This window comes from Armigeres subalbatus, chromosome 3 (genome assembly GCF_024139115.2).
Source record: "Armigeres subalbatus isolate Guangzhou_Male chromosome 3, GZ_Asu_2, whole genome shotgun sequence".
NCBI lineage: Eukaryota > Metazoa > Arthropoda > Insecta > Diptera > Culicidae > Armigeres > Armigeres subalbatus.
This window is the reverse complement of record NC_085141.1, coordinates 392,674,307-392,688,305: the sequence shown is the minus strand read 5'-3', so window position 1 is coordinate 392,688,305 and position 13,999 is coordinate 392,674,307. Positions and strand designations below refer to the sequence as shown.

The following is a 13,999-nucleotide window of genomic DNA, read 5'->3' as shown; positions in this document are numbered from 1 at the left end:
GTGTTTTTCGCGCGCAGTTACCATACTCAGTGGTAATCAATTGAATGAATTTATGAAGAAGTAAACTAAGTAAGTCATTCTATGTTTGAATAATCAAAACATGAATGTCAAAAGTCGGAGTGAATGTGCTTCATGAAAGTGAATATTTTATGCTCTGATTGAGAGATTTTATTCTGCTCGAAAAGAAAATAGCACTATTTCTACAAGATAAAGGAAAACCACTGCGCGAGCTGAATGATCCTGAATAGATGAATGAATTGGCTTTTCCAGCAGATATTGCCAAACATCTCAATGACTTCACTGAGGGTACTGGTCGTAAGTTTTTTTATGCGACCAAATTTATGAGAATGTTTCATAAGAATTGAACTATGAAAATGTTAAGATCGTATTTCGGTCGAATCTATCTTTTATTTAATATACAATAAGATAATTCCTTGAAGCGTCGGTGGGCGTGTGATATGATCACGATGTCCATAGTTCGATACCAGGTTACACTTTTTTAAACGAACTTGAAATATTTTACAAGATTGCCGTATGAAATGCATTCCGTTAGTGAATCGTATGGAAATCAAAACATTTTCTTGTGGTGAAATTTCAAAAGAGAATCGTTTGATGGTCTTACGACCAGTATCTTCAGTGTGGAACATAAAGCACCATAAAGTGTGGGCAGGCCTGCAATAGATGGTGGTCGATTTTAATCGAGGTTGCGAATTTTAAGTCATGACAATTAGGCTTATCAGAAGCCATCAGTGAAAGGTGTAATTCAACAAAATTAGCCCAAATTTGTCTGTGATATCTATCGCACCAGGAGCAGCAATGTTTAGAAATGAGAGGGTGGTTAGGCTGAATGTAATGTAAAATAGAATAGAATAATGTAAAATTCAATACAGATCTTCCAGATACTTCATACAAAAAGTGTGACATGGGGTAGAGCGGGGTATAAAATGGTATGTTTGCGTTACGTAATCAATGGATCTTTCCTAAGGTGTGGTTTTCGTCCAGTGAAATCTTGTTGTTTTAGCTATGTGGGCTCTCTTTTCGCCAGTGTTTGGAGGGGAGGCGCTGCACAGTGCATGTGGTGCGTTTGGCGAAAATCGTGAACTTTTTTTTTCACTACTTCAGATTTGCATTGTGTGAAATGATTGGATGAAAAGAATAGCAAAATAGCTGCACCCTTCACTTCTTCTGACATTAACATTCAACAGCGTGATATGCAGTGTGCTGAAATCTCAATTATTATATAAATATCAGTTGAAAATGTCGATTTATGAAAATTAGAAATACTTGTTTGGATACACGCGGAGACAGACATAATTATACGCATATGAAACTACAGACCAGATATTTTAAAACCTGTGGGGATTTCCTTGCCCCAATTTGCCCCTCTGTTGCATATGAAGTCTTCAAATATCACTATTTTCGACCTTAAATCACCGATATCAGGTCATGTTTGCAAAAAACATCCCTGGTATCTTCCAGAAAGTGGTCTATTTTGATCAAATATACATTTTTGTAGAACATTGTATTGACCTGAAACTGTTAGTATCGAAAATATCTTCAAATATTGTCTTTTTAGGGTCTGCCCATAAAAACGCCTGTATTTCAAAAACAATTATAGATGGGCACTCGGTGTCTTCAGCAATTAAATTCATAATGAATTACACTACAACTTTGCCAAAGACACCTTATTTAAAAATCATTTATTAAAGAAGTTATATTTTGCAGCGCCACCTGTCACAATAGGACAGCCCCATATAAAGGAGTGGCCAAACCTACCGAAAGTAAAATGTGATGAATACACAGCTTATGATCTATATTTTTATAATCAGGACGGTTTTTATTTTTTAGATTTTTGTGGGAGGGGTGGGGGACGTTCAAACTGGCCCCTCCTAGAAATGACATTTTTACGTTTTTTGGGAAAACGGGCAGCTTTGCCCAATTTTCGTCTCAAAAGCAACATATTTATATATCATTACGAAGCTATTAAACAGATCTATGCAATAGGCTTGATAATGTAATAATAGCTAGTTTTGTAAAAGCATATGTTACGCAATATTTAACGAACAAAACAGTTTGGTACCCGCAATACCCCGCAGTTAAACATCATGCACTACACTATTGAACGCTTAAGCTTTGAGGACCATGAATAAAATTCTGCTCAAATTCACAACTTTGTAAGATACACGATTTTTTAATAATGCCTATTTTTGCCTTTCTCGTGTACTAAGTATACGTAGAAGCTATATGATTGCTCCAAAAGCATTAAGAAGAACGCCCAAACACTCATAGTGTTGTATACCGATCGTCTCAGTTCGACGAATTGAGGTGATGTCTATGTGTACGTGTATGTTAATGTCTGTATGTGTGTGAGCAAAATTATCTTAACTATTTTTAGGCACTTATACTCAGCTTGAGCTTGAGCTTGCTTGACTGCTCGTAGTTGCTACTCCATTATGACCAGATCAGCTGTTCTTGCACAGGGAACCAACAGATGTTTGCTTGGGACTAGCACACATCTTCAATGTACAAGTACTGGTGATCTCATTTGTTAGGTCATACTGGCGCCTGCCACGTCAGAATGCAAGTCAATGTAGGGAAGGGGAGGAAATGATGATGCAATCACTCGCCCGCTGCAAGCCGAATATACCTCTGCACTTGCCACGAGTTCATGCGGAATTTGTTGGAATTTCTGGGTTAGGTTGGAGAGGCAGAGGTCCGTCTTGGTTAACGAGCGGCCAATGTGATAGATAGGAGAAGGTAACTGATGGAATTTCTAATTGGATGTAGGAAACGAGCTCTATAGTTCATTTCCAATTCTAGCAGATTACTGTTAGAATACTCAAGTTGAAGGTATAGGAATAAAAATGGAAACGGTATGAAAGTCCATTTCCAGTTCTAGCGATTGCTAGAACATGAGAAATATAGAGGAAGATACAAAGTAGGAGAATGGAACGGACCTGGGATTGAACCCACGACCTCCTGCGTATGAGGCAGAAGCAGTAGCCATATGACTACCAAGCCCGCTTCGAAACAAGAGAGATCACGCACTGAACTGATTAATTTTATTACCGGCCGCGCAATGCAGAACACAATAATTCGTCCGACCGCGCAATCGTTCTGCTGTCCGAAACAAGAGAGATCACGCACTGAACTGATTAATTTCATTACCGGCCGCGCAATGCCTTTTTTAGGCACTTATACTCAACCGATTTACTCGCAACGAGTTTCATTCGTCAGAGAACATTTTTCCATTGCTCCTATTAGAAATAGGCTGGATCGGACTATGGGCTCAAAAGTTATGGCCAAAATACATTTTCTTATAATGTACGAGAAAGATAACATTACCGCTAGGGGATTACTCAGGTGTTTTGGTAAACTTCTTCTTTTCAATTTTCATCTGAGTTACTCAATAATGCCACTTCAATTGAAAATGGTGACGAACACAATTTACATAACGTTTGAAGGGGAAGGGTTATGTCTTAACGTTGCGCCTAATTCAAGAAAAAATCAACTAACACATAAAAAGCGTCACGCAGTAGAAGGGAAGGGGTTCAAAATTTACAATTTTGACATTACTACATAATAGAAGCGAATTATAGATTTAACTATAACGTGTCATAAAGTGGTGGATGAGTAGTGTGTTAAATAACTCCTTGTCACAATACGTTTTTATATTTATGAAAGAAATCTTATGGAAATATCAAATAAATGAAATTCCATTTCGTTGATGTCACAATATGACGCTAATTGAATCTGTTCTACTCTTCTTTGCTGGTTTAAAAAGTTTTATTCATTGTACCATCTTATGTACCAAAACCAACCTTTTTTGTACATTTTGGGGCCCCCACATACCGTCGGCCCCGGGGCCCCCTTCCGGCTAAATCCGGCCCTGCGATATATGTATAGGTAACATTAGGAAGAAATTCTTGGACATTTACCTCACAATTTGTTTCAGGATCTCTTCAGAAATTCATTCAAAACACCTTTAGAAATATCTTCGGAAATTAATTTGAAAATTCCTTCTAAAATCGCTCTTTGAATGCATTCGGGATTTCTGTTTAGAATTCATTTGAAAATGTCTTCTTTGAAACTTTCTTAAAATTTCTAAAATTGCTTTTGGAATGCATTCGGGATTTCTGTTAAGAAATCCTTTGAAACTTTCTTAAAGGGTCCTACTTTTTTATCTTTGAGAATTCCTCCAAAAATTTTGACCTAAGTCAAGTCGAATCAAGTACGAGTCACTGAATACTGCCTTACTGTTGAGGTCGAAATATGTATCTCTCAAAGGTACAATAAAGTAGTGGAATTGAATGGAATAGTACAAACTAGTCTTATGACAAGCAAACAAAAATGTTGTATGGCTAATCAAATTGTATGACCGACAAAAACATTCTAAAAAATAGTCTATAAGGCCTCACAGAAATGCGTGCGTTTTGTTCGATATCTGTATTCAACGGTTTATAATAGAGAACGTGTGGAATCAAATACGGAACACCTAGTCTAAGAGATGATCATTCGATTGCATGTGATAAATCATAAGAAAAAACAATTAGGCAGTCACAAATTTATAATTAAAATTATGCTCTACTGGAAGATCAAGAGTAGTAGTGGGGGGTGATAAAAAAAATATTAAAATTAAAAATATTAAAAAAAAAACTCCCCGTAGTTATTATATAATGTTTTGAAAATCCTCAAAATCCTAAAAAACATGAGGGTGAACAGACATATGTTTTTCAAATATTTGTACATATCGGCCTTAGTTAAACAAAATAGAAAAATAGATAGACAGGACAGTGGTCTCAGTGACCGCTCGCTTGTATTGTCCGACGACAGGCTTGACAACGACAACCCGAACACTTTTATTCCCCTGGTACAATGTTAACAATCCGGCTAAATTGCCATTGGAGCGGAGGTACGATCGCCTGCTTGACGAACGCTAGCTGACCAGTACGGGTCATCAAACTGTGGCTGCTGAAGCTGACTAACATAGTCCAGCTGTCAGCAACGCCCAGGTCTTGAACCGTTTTTTCTTTCATTTCTTTGTGTCGAACCTCTTCAGTGTCTCGTACTTGAATCAATACGATACGTATCTGTAAAGTTACAATCAAGCGGTGAAATAAAATGGGATAGTACGAGCTCGTCTTAATAATTTTCTTATCATAACCAGAGTACTCCTAGAGTCTCGACTATAGGCGAGCAATCTATTTAGATTGGTTTCCCACAATTGACGAGGTATGTTGCGGAACACGGTTGTGCGGTTGGATGCCCATTTTCTAAGCATAAGGTCTGCTGTTTTTAGCATTTCCATTAACTGCTTACAACTTTCGGCAAGTTTGTTTTTGTCCTCATGGCCGATGAGTACATCGTCGACACAAGTACCTTCCAAATCCTTCGTCAGCAGTCAAATTATTCAGAACGCGTGTCGCACGCAAAAGTGAGCTAGCTAAGTCGTCGTAGGTAACAACTTTAAGCTGATAAATGCGGACCGTCTCCGATAAGCTCTCTAGAAACTGGTTGAGCTACGGCAGATTCCATCAAATATGTTTCGTGTCTTCTTAGTTGAACTCTCAGGACGGTGAATCTCAGAACGATGAATCTTCTGTTCGAGCCTCGTTCAACGGTTTGTTAGAAGTGGTTTTCACAGTATTTCTTGTCGGATGCGAAGGCTTCTCCGACGTCGAAGTTGTCAAGTACACAAAAACGTTCTAGTCGTTTGTCGAGAAGGTCGTCTGTGCAAAAGTGACAAGCCTGGACTGCTAGAGGGTCCTTTGCTGGGTATGTGGCCTTTCCACAGACGTCGTATCCCAGTACGGTCTTTTGTAGAAGCAATTCTCCAACAGCGAACATGATTTGCTGATGTTTAAGCAACGTTCTGCCACCGAGCTTCTGAGTGGCTCCGAATGATCGCTAATCATGAATTCTAGAGCTATAGAGCTGTTGTTAGTGACTGCAGAGGAGTGCCAGCTCCTCGCTCCGTGCTAATGAACCCGGAACTTTAGGTTACTTGGGGTGTCACCGTGGGAAGACCGACTGTCATCAACAATCCTAGCGAGGGAGGACGATGCAAGCTTGGGATGTAAGAAACGGAAAATCCCGTCCACGGCGACAGGGAAAAATATGATCACTTCGCCGAACCTCGAAGTACATCCGTTTTTCTGATAAGATCTCTGATAAGAACAACTTTCCTGATGAGAACCCGGAAGGAGGTCCAGAGAGATGCTGCAAATATAAGCAATGTTGTTACCTGGAAACCCCCATTCGTTGAGCCGCTGGAAAAACAAAGACGCCTCCTAGATGTCCAGTGATACCAGCGTGCTTGCCCTGCTTCAAGTCGTCCTGAAGGACGTCCCCTATGCTACTACTTACTACTAGACTGTGAGAAGTAAGAAGTGAGATATAAGACGTCTAACTTCTCGCTTAATTTCCAACTTGTTACTATTTACTGTAATAACTGAGAAATGAAAAGTAAGAAGATAGTAGCAAGGAAATGAAAAGTGGTCTTACCAAAGGTAATATATAACACATTTTTATCATTATTTTCAGCACACTATTCGCACCGGGTTGAAGGAAGGTGTTTGGTCAAAAGCTATGCGGCTGAAAGCCAATTGACCGAAGGCCACCAGGACGAAAGCTGCTTGACAGAATTTATAATTTTGCTGAACAAATCATTAGACCAAAATCCATCAGACCAAAAGTCATTTGGCCGAACGGGCCTACGGCCGAAAATGTCTGGTCAAAAAGTTCTCTTTACTGTAATAATAATTTGGGCGAAAATGCCGTTTTGCCGAAATGGTTGTTCAGCAAAAAGCGCAATTCGTCCGAAAATTTCATTTTGCCGATAGGGTCATATGGTTTAAAATGTTGTTTGGCAGAAAGAATCATTTTGTCGAAAATGTTGTTTGTCTCTTGACCGAAACGGTTGTTTGACCGAAAGGACCATTAGGATTATGTGGCTGAACATTTCGTTTGACCAAACAGTTCATTTGGCCGAAAAATTCGTTTAAAATAAACGGTTGTTTGGCAGAAAGGACCATTTGGCCAAAAATGTTGTTTTTTTCATCACTACTATTCACTTTTCACACTACAAAGTGAGAAATGAGAAGTGAAAATCATGGGTAAGACGTGAGAAGTAAGACATTTCACTTCTCACTTTTCTCATTTAATAGTAAGATGTTTTAAATGAGGAGCGAGAAGTGTGATATGAGATGTCAAACGGAATTTTCGGCCAAACACCTTCTCGAACAAACAACTTTCCCAGCCAAAAGATCTGTTTGGCCGCATGTCCCTTTCATACATATGTCGCTCTCAGACAAACCGATTTTCGGCCAAACGTCCAATTCAACCCTATGGAATTCTACTAGATAACTTTCGGTCTAACGTGCTATTCGGCCAAGTAATAGCCGGCCTATTAGCTTTCAGCTCATTGAGTTTCGTTTCGGACGTTTCGGACTTCACTGTGGGATGTAAAAAATCATATCAAATGGTAATGGTATATTCGGTCTTGAAGCTGGCTTTTGGTCAGATGGCTTTCGGCTGAATAATTTCCGACCAAATGGCCCTTCTCAGTTACAACATGTTCTTAAATTACCTCCATACAAAGGTTGAAAAGTTTAATTTTCATATTTTACAAACATATTTCTAGTTCAATTTAAGAAATTCAAAAAATAAGAATTGTTTTCTGAAAAGATGTGAAAGTTATTCTGTATCACTTTTATGATCTTTGTTGAAGTGAAGAGCTGGTTCTCCACTGGAAACCCTATATTACATTTTGATGAACTGTTACAGGCCAAAGAGAAACAAATTCATGCGATAATACATTGTTCTATTTCAAGAACCAAAACGATCCCGAGCGTCCCTAATGCAATTCAAATACCTCTTTTATCTCCGTACTGTGTCCGACAGCTTCCGTTAAAACAGCAATAAACGAAATTAAGTTCTGTTCCTTTGAAACTCAAATCCGAACTTCAACGACTGATGCCAACGCAGGAGGTACAAAAAGGAGCCCGGCAGGCCAAATGAGAAAAAACTTAATCACAGCCGCTTGTTTTCAGTTCAGCTTGCATCAGGGAATTAGTTTACCACTTCCTGCTCACATCAGCGCGGGCTTTGAAAGAAAACACTGAATTTAATGAACAGTCAACCCGTCCGTTTACCTCCACCACGTTGCAGACCCGCTCTGCTCTGTCATGTTTCTTCGGAACGGAGTATGCACACCGACTGGACACTCGGACATGGTCCAGCAACTGGCAAACGCTGTACACGTTCACATAAATGAACTTGTGTCGGGCGGTTTGCGGTTCACAGGGGAGAAATGTTGCAATAACAAAGTTGGTAGCAAACACCCCAAAGTACTCCTGCCGCTGTTTTTCAAAGAAAACTAACCTCTCCAACTCAGCTCGGCGCTGTGGCTATTTCATCAGGCTATATAAAGAAGCGTCGAGCTTGAATTCACTGGGCGGGGTGCCTCTGCTGGCGACCTACGGTAGTGTCCAGTCCAGTGGGGCAGCGTACGTCTTTGTCGGACCGGAAGCAATGCCTCTTCCCGCTGCGTCCGTTGAAGGTCAGTTTACAGTTTTCTGGGTCCCCTCGGCTCAAGAATATTGGATCAGTAAGTGCGAGTGGATGAGTGTTTTGTTGTTTTACGGTGCTGGCTGTCGCACGCTCGTATACGTCCATCAGACTTTCAATAAGGCGAACTTACCGGGCTGGTTTGGTGGCGGTTGGATATGAGTTAGTCTCCCCAGGGGAAGCGAGCACGTGACCAGTTCCAGTTCATCAAGGAAAGCTTTTCTCTTCATCGTTCTGCTCGTTGCACCCGGGATAGGGTGGGAGATATAATGAATGTGCGAATGTGACAACCGGGATGCCCGAGCCAATGCGAATGAATGTGTGAATGTGTTCTACAAGAAACTTAATTAAAAATAAATAAATGATCCAGAGATTGACACCCGCTGTTACACGTTTAATTAAGTTTTCAATTAGTTTCATAATGGCAAACGGGATATAATGCAGGGTGTTCTGTGCACTGAGTCTGGATCTGATTGACTTTCTGACTTTGGGCGGGTGTGATGGCTAATGTGAAAACAATCGAATCGTTAGTTAATCTGAGATGTATGAATGGGCAAAGTTTTAATGTGTAAAGTTGATTCGGATATATTTAAGTTGATCAAATTTCTGTTGCAAAAGCTAAATAAATGCTTCTGAATTTTATTTCGCGCTCTTCAAGATTTCATAGTGTAAAATTATGAAAGGTGCTACTACTGAACATGTTGGAGAGAAATAAATCTTGCAATCAGCATTTTGGAAAAAGAGCCATCTAGAATTCCGTCATCTAAATCACAAGCAGAAGAATTCAATTTGCATTACAGACTTTTAATTAAAAAACAACGTTTCTCACATTTATAAAATTTCTCCACTTTTGGTACAATTTGATTTCTCGTCAGAGAAGGACCACGGCAGGCCGAGTAGCCAGTTAATTTTCATACTGCAATCGTAGCCGACTCAAATCGAAAGTCTGAAGCATAAGTACATGATACTCAGCTTTACCCCGTCGTCGTCGGCTTCCGAACTTCCTCTTTCATATTTTTTTTTTTGGAATGATGTCTTCCAACCAAGCAAAGCATCCATCCGTCATCATCGTCATGTTTCCGCTCATAATTTTTATTCGAAGGTTTTTTCGTAAAGTCACCCCTCCGAGGAATGCTCCTTGTAAACATAGGCACAAAATATTCTCAGAAATCGACACAGAACACAAAGTCTGACCGGGTAAGCAGCTCTAAGAAAGCTTGCTTGATTGGATGGTGTGGGTCGGAGAAGTTAAAATCTCAAAAGTTGACGATGGAATGATGACTTGTTTCATTAATGTGGAGGGTATTCTGACTTTTTTTTTACTTTCGAGTACATTTTTGACGAGTGCGTTTAACATGCGATTCATGCTTATGAAATTATTCACCCTGTGGCATGTAACATTCCTTGCGTACCACCATACACATTCATGATATGATATGTACTCTACCAACATTTCCAAAGAATGCTTACAACTTCGCGGAATAAATTCAAATTCTCTTGATGCTTTCACACTATTGCATTGAACTTTGTCAAAGCTGTAAAGGTTTCATAGCCCGCAATTGTTGGCGTTTTTTGTCAGAGTAAAACTACTAATAAACATACTAATTACTGTTTCTTCACACGTTTTCGCTTACAATAATATCCAAATGTTGATCATCATAAACTATCGCATTAAGTTGCGCATCAAAAATTGAAAAAAATGTTTTGATTCGCTCGGTTTGAGTTTTAGTTCCATTCCATATCAGTTCCGTATTAGAAATATTATATTTAATTATATTTAAAAGTCGTTGTAACTATTATCGAATATTGAACGTAAAGTTAAATGAGGGTTTGAACTATTAGATAAACACATTTCTCTGTATTTAGTACATCCCAAACCGCTTAATTGAGACGAAACGCAATCGATATTGAACATCCGTTTCAAATTGATCTTACAAGCTATTGATTTTATCGTTTTGACACCCACAAAATAGGAAAAAATTAACCCGAAAAAAGAACACAAAAATAATATCAAATCGTAATAAAGATTTCATCAATTGTAGCGTAGCCAAAACATCGATTCATTTATCGCTCCATTATTGATAGAACAACAATTACCACTTAACCTTTTTCCGTTCGTTTATTCAGCACCCACACACGCACTCAATACCGAAATCCACTTTGTCCATTTTCAGGAAGCCGCGGCCTCGAAGCACCTTACTCCATCTTCTTCTACATCCACGGCGAGGCGTACGACTGGGGCTCCGGCAATCCGTACGACGGCTCCGTGCTGGCCAGCTACGGTCACGTGATCGTTGTTACAGTCAATTTTCGTTTAGGAATTCTCGGTAAGTCCTGATTTCGGTCCTTTGTACTCTCCGTTGTCCGTGTCTCGCATACCGCACGGGAATTCATCCTCATTTCGGTCATGATTTATGACCGGCTATGGACTACGCCGGCCACTATTTATACAAACAATACACGTTGGATGGGTGGGTGGAGGGAACCGCACAAACAACAACAAGCACCGCTTGGGATTCGGAATCGGACCTCACTCGGAAAAGCAACCAAATCGAAACAGCACTCAGGGCCTGGCATTTTTACCCGGAGAAAGACATGCTTCTACATCATTTCGGGGAGCAGTATCGTCGTTGTTGTCTAAGGCTGCCGGGCAGATTGAAATATCTTTCCAATTCCAAAACAAACATTCAATTAGATGGGAAGCCAACATATTTGTCTCTTTTTGGGGCTATACCAGTACGAAAAAAAGGACAGGAAAAACCATCCGAGTGCGAGGACACATCATATTTCTCGATTATGAAACTATTTGTCGTCCAAGGTATGGCAGCTTCTTGTCTGTGGCACTTCTCGTGAATGCAAGTGGAGCTTTCAATTTTGGGGGTTTCTTGCGGGAGGACCAGAGTTAGAAAATGGAATTCCAAGTTAGAAATCTTAAATATGTGTTTTTTGGTTCCTGTCAGACTCTTGCATACTTTGTCATTATGCTTGTTTTCAAATCCTTTGAGGACGGTACATTCGGTAATCTAAAGTGATTGACTTTAGTTTCGAGCTTAGTTTGATGTAAAATAACACTCATAAATTAATACCAGGGATTGCAGAAATCGTTCTCAATAGATAACGAACAACGATGAAAGAGAGGCAAAAACCTCTTCGAATCATAACAAGCCATGAAAACAAAACTATCGCACTTGTATACTGCCGTCATACGCATATTTGTCTCATGTTTGCATGGATGTCCTATATACATGGGACAATTATGCGTATAACGACAGTATACAAGTTGAAAAAAAAACTGATTCAGATAGAAAGTTAATTGCCTATTTCCGGGGATTAAACCACCCGACTTGGACATTAATTTAATGTTATGAAAACTCATATGTGAATATGTACACTATGTGGAAGATATTGATTTGAAAAATGTATTGGAGGTAACCAGTTTCCCTTCGATGGGACTCGAACCCCATAATACGCTAGACTGGTGCTTTAACCAACTAAGCTACGAAACTTTTACTTAGCTTAAGGCTGATTTATTAGAAGCTAGATCGTGTAATTTTAGATTTATTGATCGAGTCACATCAGCCGAAAACTATATAAAAGTTTATTTAATCATCGTACAATATTCTGTGAAATTGTTCTGTAACATACCAACTGCCCTTTTTGCAATTCTGTGCTCAATCGAGCAATCAGAACCAATTTTCAGATCGAATGAGTGACAGAAGTGTATTTTCCTAAAAAAATTTTTTTTAGCTGAAATCCACATACAAACATCAAATCAAATGCGCCAGCTTATGCAACTAGCGATTGAGTTGAAATTTTGAGCGACTGATTTTCTCACCAAAAGACACAACCCTGGGGGTGCCCCGTGGAATTCAACAACGTTTTTTCTCCCCATATTAAGCTGGGCCAGTCTTCTGAGGTTTCTTATCGGGATGTCTATGAATCTTATCTGGTTCAAGTGTAAGGGTAACGGGGTAATATGCACCCCCAGGGCAAACAACCTTTTGACATTTTTAGCGATGTTCCAGAAATACTTTCAAGAATCTTTACTACTGGGTTGTTAGTTCGAGATCCGAACTACATGCGCTGTAGTAAATACTCCAGAAAAACTGCCGAAAATGTACTCAAAATGCCAAAAGGTCGTTTTGCCCCGGGGTGCATATTACTCCAGCTTCCCCTATTTTGTGTATTCCTGAAATTTCTCAATATTATTTTCATAATTTACGCACAAGGTTTTCGAATTCAACTTTGCAGTGTTTGGAACTTGTTCTTACTGGTGCCGTTGGAGAGACCCTAGTTCGGATGCTGTTTAAAATCCATTCTGAACACTCGCAACTTAATTGATTAGACCAACACTTCATTCTATCCACTTTCCAAAATGAAGAATTTAATTGAACTACTGAACGTATTATGCGAAACAATTTTATTTTAATGTACCTACATGCGTGCACACATTAATAATAAATATGAAGATGCTGGTGAGGTGCCACCTTCTTATTTACCACATTGATCAAAATGCTCAGAACGGTGGGTGAAGTTGACCTCCTTAAATGTCAAGTCAGAAACTAGCCCACAGGAAAACTGGCGGCCATTACCACTCGCGGAATAATGCGATACACAAGGGTCAGCGTGGTGAGTTTATGCGCGATAATAACCGATCGCGGTCGATCGATACTTATCGTTAGAGCATAAAAAATGTGGAAAACCAATATTGATTCAAGATGTATGAGGGAGACTAAAATTGTTTCGGTGCTGTAGAACTAATGCTAGGGTAATTATTTCGACCGATACTGTTACATTATCTCAACACTATGTTAATACCATAACCCAAGTTATTACGATATCTGTATGTCCCCACGAGTGTTTTTCAGGAGAAAATGGGCCTCCCAGGTAATGAAAACGGTAAATGTATTCAGTAAAAATGTTCAGCAGCATATAAGCATAACAACATATGGAGACGCATGGTACATTTGTGCAATAATTCATCTGGTGACTAAACTTTTTAGGCAAATTTCATCACTTCCGTTTAATTAAATTAACGTACAAGTGTGCAAGAACTTGTATGGCAACTTGTATTAAGGGAAACCTGTTCCTAATTACATAATTACTTAGGGAAGTACGCGTTTTTGTTTAACATGTTGAATAGCGCGATCAAGAAATCATGAGAATCATGATGTCAAATAGCTGGTTCCCGGGCGTCTTCTAAGCGATTCTAACAATTCCTTCACGGCAGACCAAGCATTGAAAGCGTTGAGTGAAACGTACGAGCATTGATCTAATTCAATCATAGCATCCTTTGCCAGTGACTGAACAGTAGAGTTCGACAAGCCAGACTTAGTATGGTATCCACATCCAGGGATGCTACGATTGGAGCATTTGTGTTACGCTCACTCTACTAGGGGTAAAAGATCCGATAATCGTGATTGCTCCTATA

The 13,999-nt window shown here is 39.4% G+C and overlaps 1 protein-coding gene across 1 annotated transcript in view; it reads left to right on the top strand.

Moving 5' to 3' along the window:
* LOC134226794 (neuroligin-3-like) overlaps positions 1-13,999 on the top strand; it is a 295,936-nt gene that overhangs the window by 94,732 nt on the left and 187,205 nt on the right. Inside the window, exon 6 of the mRNA XM_062707784.1 lies at positions 10,761-10,895. Coding sequence (XP_062563768.1) covers positions 10,761-10,895 — 135 coding nt within the window. The remainder of the gene's footprint in view (positions 1-10,760; positions 10,896-13,999) is intronic.